Source organism: Mustela lutreola, chromosome 14, assembly GCF_030435805.1.
Source record: "Mustela lutreola isolate mMusLut2 chromosome 14, mMusLut2.pri, whole genome shotgun sequence".
NCBI classification, from domain to species: domain Eukaryota; kingdom Metazoa; phylum Chordata; class Mammalia; order Carnivora; family Mustelidae; genus Mustela; species Mustela lutreola.
In genome coordinates, this window is record NC_081303.1 from 37,619,187 (window position 1) to 37,642,079 (window position 22,893).

General features: G+C 55.9%; 1 protein-coding gene across 1 annotated transcript in view; it reads right to left on the reverse strand.

Annotated features, from left to right (window-relative positions):
- The window catches only part of CNIH3 (cornichon family AMPA receptor auxiliary protein 3), a 91,641-nt gene that overhangs the window by 3,592 nt on the left and 65,156 nt on the right, over positions 1-22,893 (reverse strand). The window contains exons 4-5 of the mRNA XM_059146632.1: positions 5,785-5,897; positions 1,793-1,936 (exon numbers count right to left, since the gene is read on the reverse strand). Of these exons, the coding sequence (XP_059002615.1) occupies positions 1,793-1,936; positions 5,785-5,897 (257 nt within the window). The remainder of the gene's footprint in view (positions 1-1,792; positions 1,937-5,784; positions 5,898-22,893) is intronic.

The following is a 22,893-nucleotide window of genomic DNA, read 5'->3' on the forward strand; positions in this document are numbered from 1 at the left end:
GGACTAAGCCGCTAGTGTTTGCATTCATGTTAGCTAGGATCAATTCCAGGAAACTGTGCACATCTCCAGGTCCACGGGGCACCTGCTGGGCACCCACGGGGCACCTGCTGGGGTGGTTAGCATGGGACACGGAGAAGAGCCTGAGCTGGGACCAGACAAACGCGTCTCAGCCAGGGCCCTGGACACATTTCTTAATCACTGGGAGGGCCTATGAAATGCCAACCCCAAGGTCCCAGCAGCTGTCACTTCAGTCCTTCACTGTGCTCAGCCTGGATGCAGCTGTCCACGTGCCTGGGTCACCCTCCCCGCCCCGCATGAGAGTAGCCGGGGCTGACAGTCCCGTGTGCCCACAAGCCCTGGTGCCAAGGGGCTGGGAGTTCAAGAGCTGGAGATACACGGCCTTGGAAGAGCTCTGCAGAGCCCCAAGACGCCAAGTTCAACAAAGAAGGGGGAGTCCTGGCCGCCACCCAAAGTCCCTGCGAGGCAGGAGGAGCAGTTCCAATTATGTTTAGCAACGAAGTAATTAGTAAATGCAACACGAAGGCAGAGCCAGACTGAACAAAAGGACAGACGACCAAATGGAATGTCTGGGACACGATGTTTATAGGATGGTCACATTCAGCCAATGGACAGAAGCCACCCTCCCCCCCAACACACACACACACACACACACACACACACACACACACACACACATACACACACGCCCGCCACCACCTCATGCCCCAGGGTGGATGCCCAGCCCCGAAATCCTGAGTCAGCAGATCCAAGCCCAGGAATCCACAGTTTTCAGAAACAAACCCACCTCCCTCCGGCTTCTGATACAGAAAGCCCAAAGACCCCACTTGATGAGACTTTTTTAGCTCTTTCCTGTGACAGTCAGCAGTACAGATCCCACGTTTGGGATCAGACTTAAGATGCGCTATTAGCTGCGACATGGGAAAACATTGGACATCTGGGATTCCATCTCCTGATTGTTACCGTCTGGGCAATGAAGGTGTTGAGCCCCAGGCTTAACTCTTGGCTTGAAGCACGGCTCATTTTTAAGTGTGGTTAAATGCAGCAAACCCCCCAGCCAGCCCCAAGCCGGTTGGGGTGGGGCTCGCTAACACCCCACCCTCCTCTTCCTCACCTGGGGATCAACAGCGCCCAGGAGGGGGCCCCCAAGAGGAACAGGAGGGAGACACTTTAAGAAAAGGCACTCTGGGGGCCCCCGCCATAAGGCATCTGCTTCCCTGGGCCACTCTGTGCAGAGGTGCAGACCTGGCGGGGCAGGGGGCAGGGCCCGAACAATCCCAAAGTCAGCACAGTTTCCCTCATTAACGTGGTGCCGTGTAACATCGGGAGAACGTGAGTGTGAGCACATGAGGACCTCGTGTGCCCCTTCAATACACACGACTGCCCCCCAGGGTCTCTGTTCTGTTCCCCAGAAGCTGCCACGCAGACTAGGGGCTGCAGGGGACCCAGGGGCTGAGCTGGGGAGGGAGCTCCATGGGGAAGGAGTGACTAGCTGCATGTCAACAACCGCCTACCCAGAGGGTGAGGGCAATGCATTTCTCTGTGAGGTCCTATGGATGTGTCTGCCAGGGGCCAGGCCTCCTGTAGAACCCTCCACCCCACCCCACCCCCGCCTCTGTGCACAAGCCCAGGCTCCCAACCGAGTCAGACGGCTGGCCTCAGACCCACATGGCTACAACACCCACCCTCACAGCCGCCACCCCCCACCCCCGCCAAGAGCAGGAGGTGCAAAGCGCCTGCAGGACCCAGAGCACCCAGAGGGACAGAGACTCACCAGTAAAGGTAGTAGAAGAAGGACAGCAGATAGAACGCCAATTTACACCAGGCCTCCTTCTGACAGTAGCTCAAGGTGTCCGCGTTCATGACTGCCGGTGGGTCATAGGCAAGCTCTGAGCTGTCAGCCGGACAGTGGAAGTACCTGCAGGGACAGAGAACACAGCATCCTTGGCTCTGGGGCTCGGAAAGGACATCCGAGGGACCTCTGCCCTCTTTGCTGCCTCGCCCTGAGAGCCACTCCACATACGGAGACCCTCCGGTACCAGGGGGACTGCGCCCACAGACAGAGCTACCCGATGGAAGGAAACTGAGTCACCTGGAGGCGCCGAGAAGGGCCTCCTTGCTCCTGTGGGCACCCCTGTGGGTGTCAGCCCAGAAGAGGGATGGTGACATGAGGGGTGGCATTGTCACCGATCACGTTCTACCCTGGGTCTCATGCTGTTCTCCACGCAGCTCTGCTTTTCAAATCCAGAATGCTAGGGAAGGGATGTCACATTCTCATGGGAGTGTGGTGGAGTTCCGACATTTTTCTTCTTGGTAGAAGGACCCAGAACAGCCAAAGCGCATTGGCCTCTGCGGGGAGAGAGCAGCAGAGGGACCCAGCGAAGTGAGAGCACAGGGCGTGGGACAGAGGCAGGCTGAAGCAAGCTATATATATCTCCATGGAAACACCCAACAGAGGCCGGACTCTGGTGGTGAGGCTGGGCGGGACATGAGTGCTACCCCGGGGCTGACCTCTGGCCCCTGGCAGGGCCTCAGCGGGCTGTGGTCTGTCACTAAGTAAAGGAGGCTGGAGGCCGGGCCGGAGAGAGGCCCTGAGCAGAGGACCCCTGGGCTCAGAAGAGCGCCCTGTCGCTAGGATCCTGGGCCCTGGTGTTCCAGCCCATCTTCACACCCCAAAGGACAGCGACAATGTTGGTCATCACAGGGTGCCAGGAGGACAGCAAAATCTGGGTTCAGTGATGCCTGCCAGCTGGCAGGCCTCATTCCTCGCCTCTCCAGGGGCAGGTTGCAAACAAAGGGCCTTTGGTGAGACTTCGTTCCAGGGGGCCCGGAGGGCCAGGCAGCCAAGCAGCTCAGTGGAGAGAGTCAGGGCTCTGTGGGTCACCGGCCACCAGACTGACCTTCCTCCAAACTACCACTGACCCCTCCGAGCCTCAGCTTTGCCATCTGTAAAACGGGGGCAAAATGCATTGAGACAACTGGGTGTAGGATGCAATGCGGGACCAGATGGATGTGCCCCGCTGCTTTCCACCAACACCTAAGAAAGAGCTGGGTCGGCAGGACAGCATTCTGGCCTGGGCCCGGGGGGAAGCGGGAACAGAAACCCAAGGAAGTCCATCTTCAAGGACTCTGATTTCCAAAGGACCCTCTGCTCCTCATGCCTTTTCGTTTCCTGAGCACTTAGGAATTTCTGGAAGTAGGCTAGAAGGTCAGACAAGGGCAGTCCCCACCCTGGGGGTGAAGAGACCATAGCCACTCCCGCCTCCCGCCTCCCTCTCCCCCCTCCCCCGCCCGCGCCTCCCCGCCAATGGCCTTGAGAAGCAGGGCACCAGTCAGAGCCTCATAAAGCCACCATGTCTTTGATACCCGGGGCAACAGGACGACTGATCCATACAGAGGCGGGGCTGAACTGGGCCCTTCCCTGTCCTGACTCAGCGACCCTGGGGGTGCTTTAACCTTGTGAGTCGCAGGTCCCCAACCCCCACCAATGGGTGAAACAGAGAAGGGGCCACAGCTCACCGGATTGTGCTCACCGGGCTGTCTGTATACTGGGTGAGCTGAGCCCACACAGCCCCAGAGCTGGCAGGAAAGACATTCCAACACCATGTTCCCGCCTGACTGCTCTCCAAGCTCAGACCTCAGGGGGTTACGCTCACTCAAAACAGGACTCTCTCGTGGGCGCCTGTGGGGCTCAGTCAGTGAAGTGTCCTCCCTTCAGCTCAGGTCATGATCTCAGGGCCCTGGGGTTGAGTCCTGTGCGGGCTCCCTGCTCAGCGGGGAGTCTCCCTTTCCCTCTGCCCGCTGCTCCCCTGCTTGTGTCCTCTCTGTGTCTCTCTCTCTTGCTTACTCTCTATAGATCAAATAAATTAAATCTTTATAAAAAATGAGAACAGCAGGACTTTCTTGTGTAAGTGAGTCATTTTCTTTTCTTCCTAACCTGTGCTTTCTCCTCTCCTCTTGCCCCGGTCAGTGGCGCCACCCCCTCCTTCAAGGCTGCCTCTGCCCCGCCCCCTGCACCTGCTCACAGGCCAAGTTCACCTCCACGGACCCTCTCTGTCTCTTCCAACATCCACTGCTCCGTCGCACTGGGAGTCAAGTTCCGTTCTCTCTTCCCCTGCGAGTCCATGGTGACCTCCTAATTCCAGATTCACAAGTTCACCTTCTTACCCATCTGCACAGCTGCCACCGGTTGCTTTCCTAAAACTTAGATCAGGCAATGCCACTTTCTCCCCCAAAAGCTGCTGAGAGTTTCTACTTCCTACAGAATACATTGATCCCAACGTCCCCAGCGGAGAGTTCCGGACCCTCTGCGGTCTGTCAAGCCTACATCGATTCACATCCAGTCATGTCTCCCCCAGGACCCTATAAGCAGCCGCGCTGAGCCAGGGCCCTTCCCCAACACACTGAGCGCTGCCTTACCTCCGAGCCTGTGTCCACGCTAGCGCCCCAACCTGCTGACTTGGCACCGTCTCCATACTAGTCTAACTCACATGTTTGCTTCCCTGTGTGCCTTCCTCATGTCTGCTAAGACTCTTCTTCCCTGTGGCACTAGAGTACACAATCCTCAAGGGTAAAGCTTCTGTCTCACATCCACATGGCAGTCCCCTCCAGTGCCCAGTGTGGGGCATGCCTCCTGTGCCTGCTAGATGAAGGAGTGCGCGCCCCAGACGTGACAAACACAGGCTACATTTTATGGTAAAATGAGTGATGAGATGTTGGTGGGAAGGAAGCTCTGGGAGCAGGGGGCAAAGGGTGGTTCGTTCACCTGCATAGCTGCCTTCTGTACTCCAGTCCCCCCTTCCTGCGTCCTAAGTCCAGATGGTGACCGGATTTTACAGAAAGCCCGGATCACATGATCTGATGCATAGTCTTGACAGAGAATAGAATATTTAAAATCAGAAGTGTCCCAGAAAATCCAGCCCATCTGGTAGGTCATTTTTTATTAAGATATAATTCAGGGGCTCCTGGGGGGGGCCTCATCAGTTAAGCATCCGACTCTCGGTTTCAGCTCAGGTCGTGATCTCAGGGTCATGAGATGGAGCCCCAGGTCAGGCTCCATGCTGGGGGTGGAGCCTGGTTGGAATTCTCCCTTTGCCCCCACTCTCTCGCTCTCTAGGATAAATAAATCCTAAAAAAATAAAAAATAAAAAGATACAATTCACATACCAGAAAGTTCACCTTTTCAAAGTATACAATCCAGTGATTGTTGGCATGTTCACAGAATTTTCTGGCTATCAGTAGTATCTACTTCAGAACATGGTCACACCCGAAAAAGACCCCACACCCCTTGTCTGCCCCCATCCCTTCCCTCCAAGCCCCTGGCAACCACCCATTTACTTCCCTTCTCTTCAGAGTTGCCCATTCTGGACCTTTCCCATAAACGGCCTCTTGGGACCGGCTTCTTTCCCTTGTCACCCATGTTACAGCATGTGTCGGTACGTGATTACCTTTTATTACCAAATCACACGTCCTTGCAAGGACATACCGCATTTTGTTTACCCATTCCCCTGTTGACAACAATCTGGACGGTTTCCGTTTGTGGACGATTGTGAATCATTCAAAATCATAAGGTTGTGAATCTTAACACCAGGCCCCTGAGGGACAGAGCCGTCACCCAGCAGTTGCTGGAAGAACGGGTCTCCGAAAGGCAGGGAAGGGAGGGAGGAGAGGCTCCGGGCAGCTGGTCTGTTTGGATGACACGGTCTCTGCAGGGCCGGCTGCCCACGCAGAAGGGAAGAAGCCCAGAGCAGTCCCGAGCAGACTCACCGCCAGAAGTGATAGAAAAGTAGAGGGATGTTCAGCCCCAGGGTGAGCCACTCCTGAGCACACAGGAACATGATGCAGAAGAGGCTGTGGATGGAATATTCCGGAAGCACCAGCTGCAGGGGGAGCAGAGACACAGGCCTGCATCAGCGGGAGGGAGAGTCTCTCCTGCCCCACAGGCTGCCACCGTGCTTCGACCCCGAGGCTGCCCTGACACCATGGCCCAGCTCTGCTCTGTTCTCCTCCTTGGGGTCCCAAAGTCATGCTTCCTACCCAGGTCCAAGGGACGTAAGCTCTCAGCACCCTACTTACCAGAACAGGGCACTTGCTTCTGGGGTCACCCCTGCATGGTCGCAGAGGGCAGGAGGAAACACCCCCAGCGGGTTTCCATGGTTCTGTAACCCCCTCTGCTCCTGGCTTCCCGGTCCCTACGTACCCCCCTCTACAAACTGACACTCCTACAGCAAACACATGTATTTGTTTCAGATGGAGGCAGACTGGGAAGCATCGAGAAACAGCATTTTGCTGGATGTGGGTGGACTGGGAGCCCACGAGAGAGACGGCAGTGATGACGGGGGAGAGAGAGAGGCCACCCCAGACCAGGAAGGGGCCGACGCTCAGGGACCAGCAGGAAGACTGAGCTCGCCAGCCCGCAGGGCAGCCACATGAGGGTAAATGGTGAAACGAGCTTCAAGTCGTGAACTCCCCAGGGTGTTTAATAGAAATCAAAGTTGTAACAGAGATCACAGTGACTGTAAAGGAGAAACCTGGTCCCCAGGCCAATAAATTCACCCCTAGAGGGACGCGCACCCTCTTCCCCCTAACATATGCAACATGAATGCCTCCGCACTCCTTGAAAAACCTTTCCAGCCAGCCTTCCAGGCTCATCTCCAATGTGAGTTCACTGCCCGCTGCTGCTGAGGACCCAGCACGTGGAGCGCTGAGCCGAGCGTGCACACTGGCCAGGAAGACCTCACCCATTTCATCCATGACCCAACTTCTGCCGTCACTCCTCCTGGTCCAATCCCCTGCCCAGGCCCTAGGTCTCACCTCCTCGTCCTGGCAGACATTTCCACCTGGACACTCCCCAACCACCCCCGTCCCTGCCGCCCCTGCAACCCCGCCAGCTCTGGCTCCTCCGTGGTGCCCGTCCCCTCTCCACTCTGCTTCCAAATCTTGCCATTTCTCCTTCACATGGACTTGTGGTTGTTTTCCGCTTTCCCCAGCACCACCCCTACTGGTCTGGGTCCCGGCACCCCTTCCCGCAGCCAGGGCAAGAACTTTCTGGCAGGTTTCTGTCCTTGCACGCATGCCCATGGTCTTGGAGAGCCGTCCTCTCTCCCCCCACCACACACACCTCTCTGCTCAGGTCCTGAATCCACAAACTTGTTTTGCATGTGATTTTACTCGTGTTAGAAGTGGTTTAACTACATTTACACATCTTCCTGTTCGCTGGTGGGGACCTTCATTCCTGGCATTAGCTCACAAAGATCTGTGCTGACTGCTAGCCTGAGGACTCGGGGAGCGGGGCACAGTGGTGCCGCTCCTTTGTCTTCACTGCGGGACGCCGGGGGCCTCTCCCAGCCTGCACACAGGGAGATGTGACGGAGTAGAAGGACGGGACCCAGGAGACAGAGGGAGAGGAAGATGGTGAAGAACGTGCCCGCCCGACCGCTGTGCGCCTGCTCCCGCCCCCTCCGTGCGTCCCAGGCAGACGGCTGAGCCGCCGGTGTAAGTGTGCCTGGGGCCAGACATCCTGGGACCCCACACGGAAGCCACAGAGAAGGTCCCATGGCTGAGTGTGGCCACAGGGAGTGACAGCCGTGAGACCCAGTCTCCGGGGACTCAGGCAACAAGCTTTTCAACTGTGACCACGTGGGGCTAAAAATACCAGCCCAGGATCTGCAAAGTGTTGGGTAAGTTCTGGCAGTTACATAATGGCCACTGCGCGGTGCTGAGCGAGGCAGCTGACCACAAGGGGCCTTTCCCCCCTCATCTGTAAACAGCAGCCCTGATGGCCTACTGGCGAGGCAGCTTCTCCCCTGCATAAGGCTGCTCTCAGCGGCAGGGTGGTGTCGGAACGGGAGGCGCGCTGTGATGAACGAGGCCATCACAGTCACCAGCAATCCAGCTGACCCCAACCTTAGGTGGGTCCCTTGTTGCTCTTACCCAGGACCGATTCTGGTTCCCAGATTCTCCGCTCAGACTCCTCTGAACCGCAACCCTACCCCTGCTTAAACTAAGCTCCCAGCTTCCCCCAGCAGGGACAGAAACCAAACCTGCCTCTCCCACCGAGAAAACCCAGACCTGCCTGTTTTCAAGGACACCGGACAAGGACATCTTGTGTCCATCTGCTTTGGGGCCGGTGGGTGGGAAAAGGAAGGATAAGGTCCTTTCGTTTGATTCCCCCAAAACAGGAGCCCTCCTGGGATGAGCAGGAGAAGACCATTTTCTCAGGAGCTTCCAGGAGGAAGCGCCCGTGTCACTAGTCCCCAGGTGGGACCCGCACCCCCCCCCCCCCCCCGTTCACCTCGGGGGTGGGGCCGCGGGAAGGAGGGAAAGAAGGGTCGTGTGCCTGGGAACCTGAACTTTCGCTGACCTGGAAGGCAAGGAGAAAACCACCCCAAGTGTCGGCAGGACCCTTAGGAGACCCTTTGCTCAAGGGAGGCTGCTTTCTCTGCAGCCACTCTGGGCCAAGGGCTCCTGGAGGGCAGCCGGGCAATAGCTCAAGCGGGCCGGGGGCTGGGAGGAGGGAGCAGCGTGGCCTCCCTCCAGGGCTCTGATCCCTCGTGCTGGGGCCTGGCGCCCTGGCCTCAGCTGGCTTGAGTAGCTGGGACCCTGACAGCTAGGCATGGCTGACCTGAGTATTGCCCGTTTAATGGTGCTAGCCAGCTGAAGTTTTGACCTCCTGGAATGTGCCCCAATGTCCACCCAATATTCTAAGGGGTAAGCGGATGACTATGGTACCCAGGTGCCCAGCACAGGGTCACTTGGTCTAGAAATGTAATTTGAAAAGCCACCAGAAACCAGTCGGATGCGTGCTGAGGCGTGTCCCCAAGAACCCTGGGCCTGGCTCTGAGCCCCGCACAGCCAGCAGCAAACCCTGGTGCCCGTCCCGTGTCAGGGTCAGGGCCAGAACTGCATGGCTGCTCCTGGGGACCGGGCCCAGCCTCCAGGGACTCCAGTCCATGATCATGTCCCTATGGGCCTGTTCTGAACACCAAGAGCTCAAGAAGAATCAGAGGGAGACAGCAAGGAAAGGACTTCCCTGCTTGGGTCCCAGCACATGAGGACAGAAGCACTTGCCTTCCCTGGGGAGGCGGGTGGTCTCCGAGGGCACAGAGGGGGCCCGGGAGCCAAGGGGCGTGGTTTCCAGCCCATGGGCCTCCCACCCTCTCCTTCCCCCGCCATCCCTGAGCACATCTTATGCAAACCAGGGGAGTCTCTGTGGCCTTCCTGCCCACCCACATGGACTCACTTCTCTGCAACAGAGGCACAGGGAGAGAAGGTGGGGAGCAAACCCACACCCCCGCTGCCTATTGCGCCTGGCTCCCCAGCGTGTGCACAGCCCAGTTCACACCTCAGCCTGGAGGCCCCAGCTGACCAAGCTGCACCACCTGTCCCACAGGCTCCAGACATGCCACAGGCTGCTCGGGCTCCCGCTCACCTTGCCCCGGCCACCACAGCCACCCGGTCCTTCCTGCCCTGACTGCTCCTAGGACCAGCTGTCGGCACCTCTGGCCTTACTGCCACTCCCTGGGGGTCCTGCCCACCAGCCGTACCACCTGTGGGGACACCTACCCACTAGGGAAACTCCCCATTTTGATCCAGAGGGAAGTGTGCATGCCCAACCCCACGAGGAAGAACGTTCCTTCCACCTGAATTCATAGGGGTCCCGGCTCTTTCTGGAGGACAGGGAAGCTGGGAACAGATGGCTCAGCTCCCTGACCTCCCTCCCTACCGCAGCTGCTCCTCCAGGCCCTTTCCTTAAGCCTCCGGCTCCTAGCAGGGCTCTGAGAACCTCAGCGGGAGGGTGTGGCTAAAACACACATGGCTGAGGCTCACCCCAGAGGTTCAGATTTTGTAGGCCTGGGTGGGGGTGGGGGGGTCTTTCCCAACCAGATCCTAGGAACTGCTGGGAACAGTGCTCCTCACAGTGCTCCTGGGACCAGCACCACCAGTGTCACCTGGGAGCTTGTGAGAAATGCAGAACTGGGGCTCCACGCCAGACGGGCGGAACCAGAACCTGCAGTTAACAGAACCCGCAGGAGATCCACGTGCACATTCAAATTTGCGAGAGGGCCCCTGGAGCACGGACTCTCAGGACAGGGTCCTCCCGCCACCTGCCCCAGAATGCCTGGGGCATGCACGTTAAAACGCAGATTTCTAGGTCCTACGCAAGTCTACCCAGAAAGACTCTCTGGGCCAGGAATCTGCATTTTTTAGGACTGACCCAGGTGATTCTGTTAAACATTGGAGCTGAGGTTCATAGACCAAGGACTCGAAAAGGACCCAAGGCAGAGGCTTCCTTTCTGAACACCTGGGGTCTCCTTCCTCACCCCCAACCTCCAGCGGGACCATCTACACTCTCGGACTCGAGCCCTGGGCAGGCAGCCTTCACAGGTAAGAGCAGTGTGTCCGGCTCCCGGGTCCCCCAGCCCCCACTGTGTGGGAGAACACTTTGGAAACAACCCCCAGGTTAGCCCTGGTGTCTTCCGGGCATGGGGTCATCTCCCTCATCATCCTCCGCCACCCAAACGCCAGCCTCCCATCCCTGCTCCTGTTCCTGGCAGGCTACCCACCCCCCAAACCCGGCTCCTTTCACCAGTCTTCCTCCTGTCGGGTGGGCTTTCCAGTTTGGGGAGGGGCCGGGTCCCTTTTACGACCAAGCCTCTGGGCCCCAGCCCTACCCTGCCCATACCTCCCCAGCTGCCTCTTGTCACCGTTGTCTTCTCGCAGCTTCCAGACACACTTGAATTCCTAACACCCCTCTGCCACTTCCTCACGCACGGTTACCAAGTACCTAAGAGCCCGGCGAGGGGGAGGTAAGAATGAAAGCCTTCTCTCGAATAATGCCGCACTTTCAGAGGGACACATGCCTGGGAATCCAGGGAGATCTTAAGTCCCACTCCGCTCCCCACTCCTTCATTCCTTTTCTTTAAGCCAGGGATGGTGGGAGTGGGAACTGGGGTCAGGATACAGGGAGTGATTAGGCAAAAGCTCAAATTGTCTGAGAGGAGAGACGCTAAGGGGGCAGGGGAATGTTCTAGAAGGAGAAGGGCAGAAGGGCAAGGATTTCACAAGCCTGCCTGCTGGTGCTGGAGAGCCCACTTGCACACGCAGCAGATCCGTATCATAAGCACTGGCCAGGCACGAACGCCGAGCAGTCTGGTGAGTGGAGACTGCGGCATAGGTGCGCAGGGTGCGCGTGGAGCCTGGAGCATCACCAGACGGGAGCCAGAGCACAGCGTGCAAGCAGCTCCATACAGGGAGAGGGGAGACAAGACACGCGTGTTCTGAATGCACTCCTTGGAGGGAGCCCAGCTGAGGTCCTGAGGTTGCTGCTCTGGGGAAGGCAGAGTGTTGGGCAAAGGGCATCCCCATGAGGCCCTGGTGTCAGCCTTCACTGTGGCTTGAGAGAGTCACATTCTCCTTTCCGTTCTGGAATGACATGACCTACAAACCTCCCCTGGAGGTGAGACGGAGACTTCGTACCAGCTTCCTACAGCCCAAGACAGCAGGGAATGGCTGTGGAGAGCGATCCTGACCCGGGAAAGGCCACATGACAGTTAGGGGGCTTCTGTCCTACTGTTGTTCTAGGCCCCGAGCAGAGAATGTGGTGCACCATGGGCGAGTCAGTCTCCAGGTTGGAGTCCCTGCCATAAGGCTCTCCCAGAATCTAGGCTCAGCAGCTAGCCATGCCCACCCAAGCTGCCCTCCGAGCCCCGGCTGAAGGCAGGGAGCCCCAGCTCTCCTCCTGACTCCGGTCCTCTCCATCGGACGCTTCTGTCCCCAAATCTCTCCTGGAACAGGCACCACAGTTTCTTACTAGAGCGAGGAAGCTGGTAGCAGCCTGGGGCCTGAGCAGCACATACATTCCCAAAGGAGAGCATTTTCCAGGATAAAGACAGACGATTATCCTACTTAACAGCTCTGAAGTGTGTTAATTACCTATTACCTCCAGCTGCTTGGAGACTTTATGCTCAAAACGAGCAAAGGAGACTGAACAGGAGAACAAGTATGGGCACCTGGGGACGGAGAGCTGTCAGTCCTATTTGCTGCGTGCCCATCAGCACCCACAAGGGGAGGTGGGCTCAACATCCAAACCCTGAGCCCTCAGGCAAAGACAAGACTGGTGAGCAGTGTCCTCCAGAGTGCGGGCACAGGGTGGTCTGAGTTCAAGCACAGTGACCCCTAAACAACACAGGTCGAACCACCCAGGTCCACTAAGACGTGGATTTCTTACAGCATGGGGTGGTAGAGGTATTTCCTCTTCCTGTCTTAGTGGCATTTTCTCTATCTTGCTTGACTGCAAGAATACAGTATATAATCTGACAGGTCTCACAAAGGTTGGCGCCCCTCAACCCCCCAACACCATTCAAAGGTCAACAGTGAACACAAGTGTGTTTTCCAAACTCTCACAAAGGCGGATAGTAGCAGGACTGTGCCACACTTTACTGGGAATTTGAGCAAGTTCACGTTTTGGAGAAAAGGCAAAAGAATATGCTAACTCCGGCTTCCAGGAAGGGCTCGAGTGGCAATATCTTGGCCGGAAACAGTATTTGATTCAGGAACGAGAGCTGGACTCTAGACCTGCCCGTCCCACGTCAGAACCTTGGGGGAGCTGTTTGAGGTCAAGGGCGGTCAAGTTTCTTCATCGATAACATGTGGCTAAGAATGGCGCCGAGGAGAAGAGGCATCTGACCCGCACGTTCCTACACACCCGCGGGTCATGTCGGCTCAAGTACTTTGAGTTTTTAGATTTTGAGCAATTAAAGTCTCTTGAAAATTAAACCGATATGTCTTCCCTTTCCCCTCCAGTCCATTTCTAGTGCTTGCAATTTTTTTTAAAATCCTCTCCCTCCGTGCATTTCTGTCCACAGAAAAGCCATCACTGTCCATGTCACCATTAGCTACTCTGAGGTCCTAAAGCTCTCATGCCCCTCAGGAGTGACATCCTCACCACTCATCCCACCAAGTCCCACACGTGTCTGTGTGTGTGTCTCCCTGGGTCCCTCTCCATGCAGCTCCAGCAGCACAGAACCTGGTAAGCACCAGCAAACTCACCACTTGCTTCCTCGACAAACACGCGCTGAGGGCCTCCTGAGGGGCTCAAACATCAGACAGGCAATGGAGGTACCGATCATCGAGCACTGCGCCATTGCTCCCCGGGCAGGTGCGAGGGACCCCGGCTGAGCAGCAGAAGCTGCACCATACTTAGTAGTAAGCAAGCCCAAACAATGGGCAGTGGGGAAACTGAGGCAGACACGCAACCCTGCCGCACAAACAGGACACAGTGGGGGCCAGTGCCAGCCTCTGCCAACTGTGGTGGAAGCGACGGCCACTGCTTGACAGGCCGGCCTCCCAACTGCCCCCTCAGCCCAGCTCCCGGCCCACTCTTAGCAGGAGCCTCTCCGTTCCAACCTGCAATGCTTTCCTGCTGCTTCTAGAATAGGACCCACTCCTTATGATGATCTCCATGGCCCTATGTAACCTGGCCCCCCTGCCTTCCTGAACACCAACCTGCATCGCTCCCTTGCCCACTCACTCAAGCCAGACTCATCCCCTTGCTGATCCTCACACCCAGCCTGCCTATTGCTACCTCAGGGCCTTAGCACGCACCATCGCCCCTGACCTCCTCTTGATGGGCTCCTCCTCATCCTGGAATGCACTCACAGTCATCTCCTCAAAGGAGCCCACCCTCTGGGCCCAGAGTTGTTCTGTTCAGTTCTCTTTAGGTGCATCACAGAACCTACCATCACTGTCTGAACATGTCAACTGCGCATCTGTTTACTTGTCTACTGCAAGATACTCACGACTCCCTCCCTGGCACCTGGACCTGCAGCTGGCACACAGTGTCACTTTGTGCTGAGTGAACGGTCAGTGTGTGTGCAAACACCATGATCACCACCCTGAACGGATTGCTCAGTGCAAAACCTGCACAGCTGTCTTGGAGACACACACGGCACTGACTCCACGGTCACTCAGCAAGCCTCGGGGCCGGCAGTCTGCCTCCCACACCCACAGATGGGAGTCCCAGCCCCAGCCAGTCCTTTACAGCACCTGCAGCGGGTCCCCAAGGGGTTGAATAAAGCAGAAGGGGTGCAGACTCGATCACGGCTCAGCAATTCGAGCTCAGAGCGTCCAGGGCAGCAGGTGAGGCCCAGCAGGAGGCCCGGCCATGAGACCAGAAGAGGTGAGCAGAGACTTCCATGACTACTAATCCCACTTCTGTGGCTCCTACTCATTCACTCAATAGTCACCGTACTTGGGGCCCATGTGCCCAGTGGTGGTGTTACAGCAAGGGAAAGAACCGTCGCCCCATCTGTAGGAAGCTTCCATCCTGGTGTGGAAAACATGTACTGGGAGAGGGAAGAATGTGACACCAGGAGCCGCAAAACCAGTGGTCGGTGGCGTGGGGTCTGGGAGGGCTGCCCTGGCCGACAAGGGTCATCTTCAGGCCTCCCTCCTTATCTGGAAGGTCCGGGCAAGAGACAGTGGCTGTCAGGACAGGATAGGCAGAGGGGACAGAGCCACCCAGAAGGGCCGGGAAGACAGGAGTTCCCACCTGGTCACCGAGAGCCAGCAGGAGGGAGAGGACAAACCGTCACTCCAGGGTCCTACACGGCGGTCGTGGGCTCACACACGGGAGGAGCACTGGAAGGGGAAGCATTCTGGGGGGCCGTGAGCCCAGCATTGGCCTGTGTCCAAAGAGTCTGGGAGGGCTGGGCACATGGGTCGATCCTCACAATAGGGACCTGGAGGCTGAGGAAACGTGGCAGAGGAAATTTGGATGAGCTGCCGGAAGGCACCGAGCAGAGCAGGTGGGAAACAGAGCCCAGCACAGGGCCCGGGGCCCCCCAGCGTGCAGGAGGAGGGGAGAGGGAAGAGCCCGTGAGTGTAAGGAAGGGCGGCGGAGGCCGGCATTGGGACAGGCAAGCTCCCACGTCGGAGGAGAAAGGACACTGACCTCACCGGGGAGGAAACGCCCACTGGCCTGGGTCACCCACATTCCCGCTCTGTCCCTGCTGCTCAGACACAGGTGTCTGCGAAGGGCAGGCCTGGAAACGTGCCGGGGCCTAGGGTCTCCTTCCCCAGGTTTGCTTTCGCAAAGGCGTCACAGATGACGGAATGACCGACCAGTCCTGCCCCTCACCTCGGGTCGGTGACCCGGTGAAGATCAGTTAGTGTTAACCCCTCAGTCAGGGCACGGTCCAAACATGGTGTGGCAGCTGGAAAAATCTATGAAGTTTGGTAACAGGCTAAAGCGTTCCGGAGTTTTGCAAGGTGGTTTCCAAAGCAACCTCAGGGACCAGATTCTAGAACGTTCTATTTTAAAAACACCCAGCTGATCATCAGAAAGCCAGAAGCAAAACAACGAAATAATAAGGTACACATTGGCAATCCTTATAAAGATGAGCATGTTCTCAAAATGGGAAATAATTCGTCTGTGAGAAGTATTTTGACTCCGGAATCAAACAGGCTTCGAGGTAATGCCCCAGAAGCCGGATGCCCGCCTGCATTTTACACAGAATATTAAAACTGAAAGGTCCCCTGTCATTGGTGTCTTCTCTCAACTCTGGGCACAACACATTCCCTCCAGCCCTCACACTTCAGTACTTGTGCAGGCACTGTCACAATTCCGCAAGCCACGTCCTGCCAGGGGCCCGAGGCCAGATGACCGCGGGTGCTATCCTGCCTTCATCAGGAAGAGGACGATCCAGCAGACAGAGACGCAAACACAACCAAGGCAGTGGGAGATCCTGTCATGACTGTGGGATTTCCACCACTACTGCACATCAGAATCCTTGGGTAGAACTTTGCTAAAATGCAGATTGCCAGGCCCCACTTCAGAATTTCCAGAGGGATCTGTAGTTCAAATGCTGTGCTCACTGCTCTGATGAGCAACCAGGTTTGGAAGCAGCTGGTAAAGGTGAGGGGGGAAGAGAGGACCCAGACAACAGGTCAGGGACAGATGTCAGGAGGCGGCTGTGCATCTGGGAAGGACACGGCTCTCCCACAGAGGGAGCACCACCTGGCTGGCCCGAGGCCCAGGGCCAATCAGGACAAGCCCTTGGGACAGACCCTGGGGAGGGCCATGAAGGTGGGCAAAGGCTCCAGGACAGGAGTGACACACACACACCAGCGTCGGCAGAAACAACCCAGGGTTCAGATGGCCGGATCAGCACAAGCAGGCATCTGGTTTCAGAGAAATCAGTGAGCAAAACTGGGTCCTTAAAGTAAAGGAATAAAGCTCTAAGCTGGAGGGGTATTGGTGGCGGGGAGGGGGCGCACAGTTGGTTAAGCACAGTTGGTTAAGCCAACTCTTGGTTTTGGCTCAGGTCATGATCTTGGGGTCCTGGGATTGAGCCCCACGTCGGGCTCCATGCTCAGGGGGGAGTCTGCTTCAGATTCTCTCTCCCTCTCTCTCGCAGTCTGTCTCTCTCAAATAAATAAATAATGTAAAAAAAATCCTAAGTTGGTTGCAGTAGGAATGAAAGGCAAGAGACAAAGAAGCAATATTTAACATTTTTAGATGTGGCTTTATTTCAGAATGGATTGTAGGTGGCTCACCAGCATGCTAATTAATCATGACATGTTGGTCTCTGTCCGGCTATATTTAGCAATACCTAGGATCATGTGTGATTTATTCGTGTTTTTAAACACTTTCCCTCTGGTTTTGTTCCATTTCCTCCTTTGAAGAAAATGCAGTGTTGTAACCACTCTGCGGCAGAGCATCCCCAGTGTGCTAGAACTGCACACACGCCACGGGGCTCACAGGGCCAGAGAAGATGCAGCCTGCGAGGGGAGTCGAACACGCGGACCGGGCTTCACTCTGCAGAACGACTGCAATGAACGCCGTAGGACGGAGAAGGCAGAGGGTATTTCTTGTTTAGTGGGTTAGAGAAAGCTTCGTGGAAGAGACATCGGAGGTGGAACTAAAAGATAATATTTTAGCCATCGGAGAACACTCCAGGTGGTAAAATAGTGTAAGAAAAGACACAAAGAAAGGAAACCCCTGGGAAGCCTGGGTGGCTCAGTCCGTGAAGCTCCCTTCTCAGCGGGGAGTCTGCTTCTCCCTCTCCCTCTGCCGCTTTCCCTGCTCGTGCTCTCTCTCTAATAAATAAATAAAACTTTTTTTTAAAATAGAAAGGAAATCACAGGGCAGTCTCACACATCTCTGTTCACAGGATTTGGCACAATCCCTGGCACGCAGTGGGGACTCCATATTTGCTGGGTGAACAGGAAAGTGTTTGAAAGGAAGTAGATTTCCATAAGGGGAGGAGAAATCACAGATAGCCTGAGAAACATGCTACGTCTTGGTCATTTGTCTTCCAACACTGGGACCCAGAGCAGGCTCTGGGACAAGGCAGTAGTACCTGATCAGGTTTGGCCAGATCATTAGCACAGGCTGAATCTGGAAGGAGGGCCGGAAAACAGACCAAAGGCTGGGGGTGGGGGTGAGGGATCCCAGCTAGTAAGCTACTGCAAGAGTCCAGGCAAAAGAGGAGGGTCTAAGCTCTTAAGGAAGGGACTTGGTGAGGAGGGTTGCCATTCATGAAGCACATGGGAAACAGAACCCACAGAGGACAAGTGTGGTATTATATCTAAGTGACACGGAAGACAGTGTCTCCAGTAACCAACACGGGTCAAATGAATGAGCAGAGTATAAACCGGCGTGTTTATGGCTGAATAAAAGGTGAACTCAGAACCCTTCAACCCCTCTGCCTTCCTGCCTCACCCTATACAATGGGAGTTCCCACCAGCAATTTCCACATCTTGGTGAAGCACTAGGGAAGAAGCCCATGGCCTGGCTTCTCTTGCTCCTGTCCCCAAATGCCACACATTCTCTGTCCATACCTGCAAGCATGTGGCAGGCGCCTGAGGTCAGGACCTAGAGCTGCCTCTGCTCCAGCACAAGCATGGAGCCTGCCCCTGTAGGGCACTTTCTGTGTGTGTCTGTCTCTCTCATACATGACCATGGCCGTCCATGCAGCTGGCAGCATGACACCATATTTTAATCCTCATCTAGACTTTTGTGTCTGTTCTCGACTGGGACAAACCCACAGACGTGGAGAAGTGTGGTTCTTCAGCACTTCTAACCCCAATGCAAGACATACAACTAAGTACAGGAGCTCAGCAGATGTTCAAGAATGCTAGCCCAGAATTCCAGAGGGAGAGAACAGGAAAAGGTACAGTCTGGGGGCCGCTGCCAGCTGACTGAGGACAGAAGCCCCAGCCCTGGGGGAGGTGAGCCCCGAGGAGGCAGAACCTTACACTCAGAGGCACAGGGTGCACAGTGACTGGGGAGGAGAGGGTGCAGGGGGTCTGAGGAACGTGCCTCCCATCAGAAGGATCATCTGTTGCTCAACCCCAGCAGAGGGCTACCTTAAAAAAAAAAACGGTTCTAGTATTAATGGATCTTGTGCACCTTTTTCCAAAAGCAAGCTGAAAAACCTGGATTTTTGTGTGAATATTTCAGATGCTTAAAATATTAAATGGGTTAAAGAAGACAAATGTGCAGTCCATATAGGATCCACAGGTTGCTGACTGCAACACTAGTACAGAACAAGAAGAAAACGAGGCCAAGGGCAGAACCCAAATGGACACGGGTGTCTTTGGCATGGGGCTGGGGCCGTTAAGGCAGACAGAGGTGCGTGTGCGTGGGACAGAGGGAACCTGGAGTGCTCTTTTGCCGGGTGGCCAGAAAGGAGGACATGACCAGCAGTGTCATGCTATGGGGGGGGGGGGGGTGAGAATGAATGCATCAGGCTATTGGAGTTCGTTGTCAAGACGTCACTGGTGACCTTCAAGATACCAGTTTCTGTGGAATGAAAGGAGCACCTGTCACCTGCAAGTGATTCTTAGATGAGTAGGAGGAAGTGCAGGCCGGGCTGTTTGTGGCTCTTTCCAGAATCTGGCAACATATGAACAAAGAACCACGGGGGCTGGTAGCACAAAGGGTTACCAAGGCCAGTGACATTTTTAGGACAAGGAAGACAGGATGTGTTTGAAGAAAGAGCCAGAAAGTACTCAGGAAAGAGACAGCTAGTCCAGACACACTCTGGAATGAGCTGGAAGGAGACAGAATGGAGGGAGCCCATGGAAGGGGCGGCCAGCCAGTGTGGCAGGGAGGGCCCCTGAGAGAGGACTAGAGACAGGGAGCCCAACTCCAGCACCCACTTACCCACAAGCACAGAGGGTCACTGCTAGGAAACCACAGGAGAGCTGGGACACTTAGGGGAGCACAGAACGGGCACGCGATGGGGCAGCACAGGCCATGGGGCTACCCGAGGCCAGCACCAGCTGTAAGCAGGAAGGCACGGCCCGCCCAACACATAAATGTTTTACATGGGAAACAGGACACGAGGTTCCCTAACGCCAGCCTCTCAGCCCCACCCCTGCTTTTCACACACCATGGGGACCCTGAAAAACCACCCCCACTCAGGATTCTCCGGAAAGATCATTGTCCTGAAACAAAGTACAAAGACTGTCTTAGACTAAAAGATCTCTGGGAAACAAGACAAGCAAATGGAATGTGGGATTCTTGACAGGATCCTGAATTTTCTTGGGGAAAAAAAAAAAAAAAAAAAAAAAGCTATAATAAAGTCCTTTACGCGGGGAGGAGGAAAACCAGCCATGAACTATAATCAGATGTCATCATCCGTGTCCGAGGGCACGGCCAGGGGTTGCAGTTATGCTGTGGAATGTATTTGGGGGGAAGAGCTGTAAGGTGTGCAACCAAATGGTCCAGGCAAACGCGCCCATGCTGTGTGCACGGGGGCAGGGAAGGGCAGACGAAGCACACGTGGTCTTGGTGAAGTCTGTGGGCACGCGTCACACGGCTCCGTCCACGTGCCCTTACACCTGACAACCTCCTCCCAGGAAGCTGAAAGTCCCCATCCAAACCTCAGCACCGCCCTGGAGACTCAGAGGGGGAGGCCCAGCCTCAGAGTTCATGAAACCGCCAACAGGGGACTCCTGCGTGCAGGCGTGGGCTGACCTCTGAAACCCTACCCCTCCTGGCTGGGAGTGCCAGGAGATTCTGGGAGTGAATGACTGGGTGCCCGTGCACCCTTCGCAGCCCTGCACTGGGGGCCAGGGACATGGAGGGGGGTGGGGGTGGGCAATGTGGATCAGGCACCAGCCCCGCTGAGCCCCAGCGGCCAGGCCACCAACGCAGCCGAAAAGCATCAGTGAACCTGAATGATGAAGCCTGTTTAGCAAAGGGTTTCACACTGGGCTGCACATTACGGTCACCCCAGGGAAGCGATTAAAACTCCTGACGCCCAGAATTTATTCCGAACCAATTAAGTCAGAATCTCTGGGACAGACAAGAGTTCCTAAAATTCCCCCAGTGATTCCAGTGTGCAGCCAAGTCTGAAAACCAGGGTCCTAAAGAGCACTCTGCGGGCGTTAGGTATCACGGCTGATAAATATGTGGGCCAGGCGAGGACGACGCCCGGCTCCCGATTCCCTGGTTCCTCAGGGGTCTTCCCCAGGCCGGCAGCCTCGTTCGGGGACCCCTAAACCAGCTCTTGAGCTAAGAATCGAGGTTCTGACACCATTTGTTTCTTGAAAGACAGAAGCTCATCTTTTTCTCATGAAGCATAAACATCCCCAGTATTTTTACACATGTGAACTCCCCCGTGGTTCCGCAGGACCCCGTCAGCTCTCCCGCCAGCCACGGCGGGGTCCACACGCAGCACACCGCACTGCTGAGGTGGAAGGAGGCAAAGACCTTCGTATCTCCTCTGCCCCAACACACATGAGCGTGTGCACACACACGCACGGGTGCACACATGTGCATACCTGCCACACTCAAAATGTATGAGTCCCTGCAGGTCTGCCGGCTTCCTACATCAGCCCCTGATGGGTTCCAAATGCTCTAACTTGGGGTGCACGCTGGATGGCCGTCAACAGCAGGGTACCCATCATGCCCTGGAAGAGACCAGGGTCTGGAGCACTGGCCCCTGTATGTGGCCGGTATACCTGCATGGGGTGTGCCTTCCGTGGAGTGCGGGCCGCGCCTCCCACTGCAGCCACGTGCATGACGTCAGCGCATGCCACAGTGACGCGGGGTGGGCGCCGGATGGGAGAACAGACAGTCTGTGTGCTGCAGGACGTGAGTGACATCCCCTGTGCAGGAGGAGGACACCCCTGGAACTCCCACATGTTTCTGGTCGTGAAATAGGGGTGTGCGCACACCCTCTTCTCCCCCGGAAAGAGCTCTGAACCGGCCTGGGAGGGAAGGTTCTCTGGAGGTCAGTGAGAGTCCTGCAGTGTCCTGAAGACTCTGGAAGCCAGCAGGGGACTTTGTGCAAAGCCTAGAGGCAGCTCCACCCAGCAGTGTGCTTCTGCAGGACCGGGACAGGGAGTAAGCTGCGGCTGGCAGAAGGAAACTGCCTGGAGCTTCCAGCAGAGTCCCCACAGCCTGTACATGAGAGGAGCTGACGGGGGGGGGGGGGGGGGGCAGGGAGGGGGGGATCTAGTGTCTGCAGGGTCTCCCAGAAGCGCTCCACCTTGGCACCCATCAGAATCACGAGGAGGGGAGGGGACTTTTGAAAACACCACTGCCCATGTCCCCTGGACTAGTTAAGTGAGACTTTGTGCAGGCCAGTCCCCGTACCCAGATTTTAGAAGCTCCCTGAGAGATTCGAATGTACTGATGGGACTGGGAAACTCTGATCACCCAGAAGGCCTGCAGACAGAAAGTCAGTCTGTGGGCTCCCCAGGAGCATCTGGCCACAGAGACCTCAACACAAGGCAACAGTCACCCCCGCACACAGCTGGGGGTGTGGCACACGGCTTCCACCTTTTGGGAAAATAATCTGGCGATTTTTTTTTTTAAGTACAAATTCATATACTCTTCAGCCTGACAATCTTATTCCTGGAATATAAAGTCACAAAGGTGTTCACTGAGGGGTATTTACTGGCAGGGGCCAAATAAACAAGGCTAAAAACAGAATGTCCAGGAATCCGTGGACTGGACAGACTGACTGTGGGATGGCATATGAGGACAGGTTCTTAGGCAAATCCATTTTGATTTTGAAGAGTTAGCTCTGTACTAGTGACCTACAGGAAAGTCCCTAATGTCACCATATGTGGGCAGAAACAAGTGCAATAGACCAATTTTTCCATTATTGGGAAAAAGAAACAAATAAGTCAGCTCCGAGAGAGAGCGTGTGTGTGTGTGTGTGTGTGTGTGTGTGTGGACACGCACGTGCACCTGTCGTGTTCAAAAGTGCAAAGGAATGTGAGCACAGGGATGCAGGCCTCAGCTGGTGCCATCAGTTAAGTTAGGAGTTTTAGGGAAGGAGAAGATTAGGGGTTTGTTAGTATTTCCTTTGTATTAACTTCGCATCAGCCCCATTTCTAGTAAAAATGAGGACAGACTACTTTCACAATTAAAATGAACCACAATTCAAAGGAAAACCAAAGAGTGAGCTCTGGGCTAAGGCTGCTCAGGGTGGAGTCTGGGCTTAGGGACCCAGCCACATGTCCTCATGATTCCGTCGGTGAGGGGGGACCCGGGGACACAGTGTCAAGCACTTCTCACAGCAGCTGGCAGATTTTCTACCACCCACGATAACTTAATAAACATCATCGTCGTGGAGAAAACATTCCTTCAGCCTCTAGGGAACAGGCTTCCACGTCTAGGGAGGCACGACCCCTCCTAGCAGAGAGACAGGATCCAGGCCCCTCTCCTCGTCCTGTGCTGCCCAGAGCCATGCGGGTGTCATGACCTTCCCAAGCGGCCGGCACAGCGCCATGGTGTGGGCCATGCTCCTTATCATTTCTGCCAGCCCCAGGGTGGGTCGCACTGTCCAGCAACCAAGTGACAATTTCTGGACAGAGAAGTGCCAGCGATCCCCTTGGAAAGCATGTCCT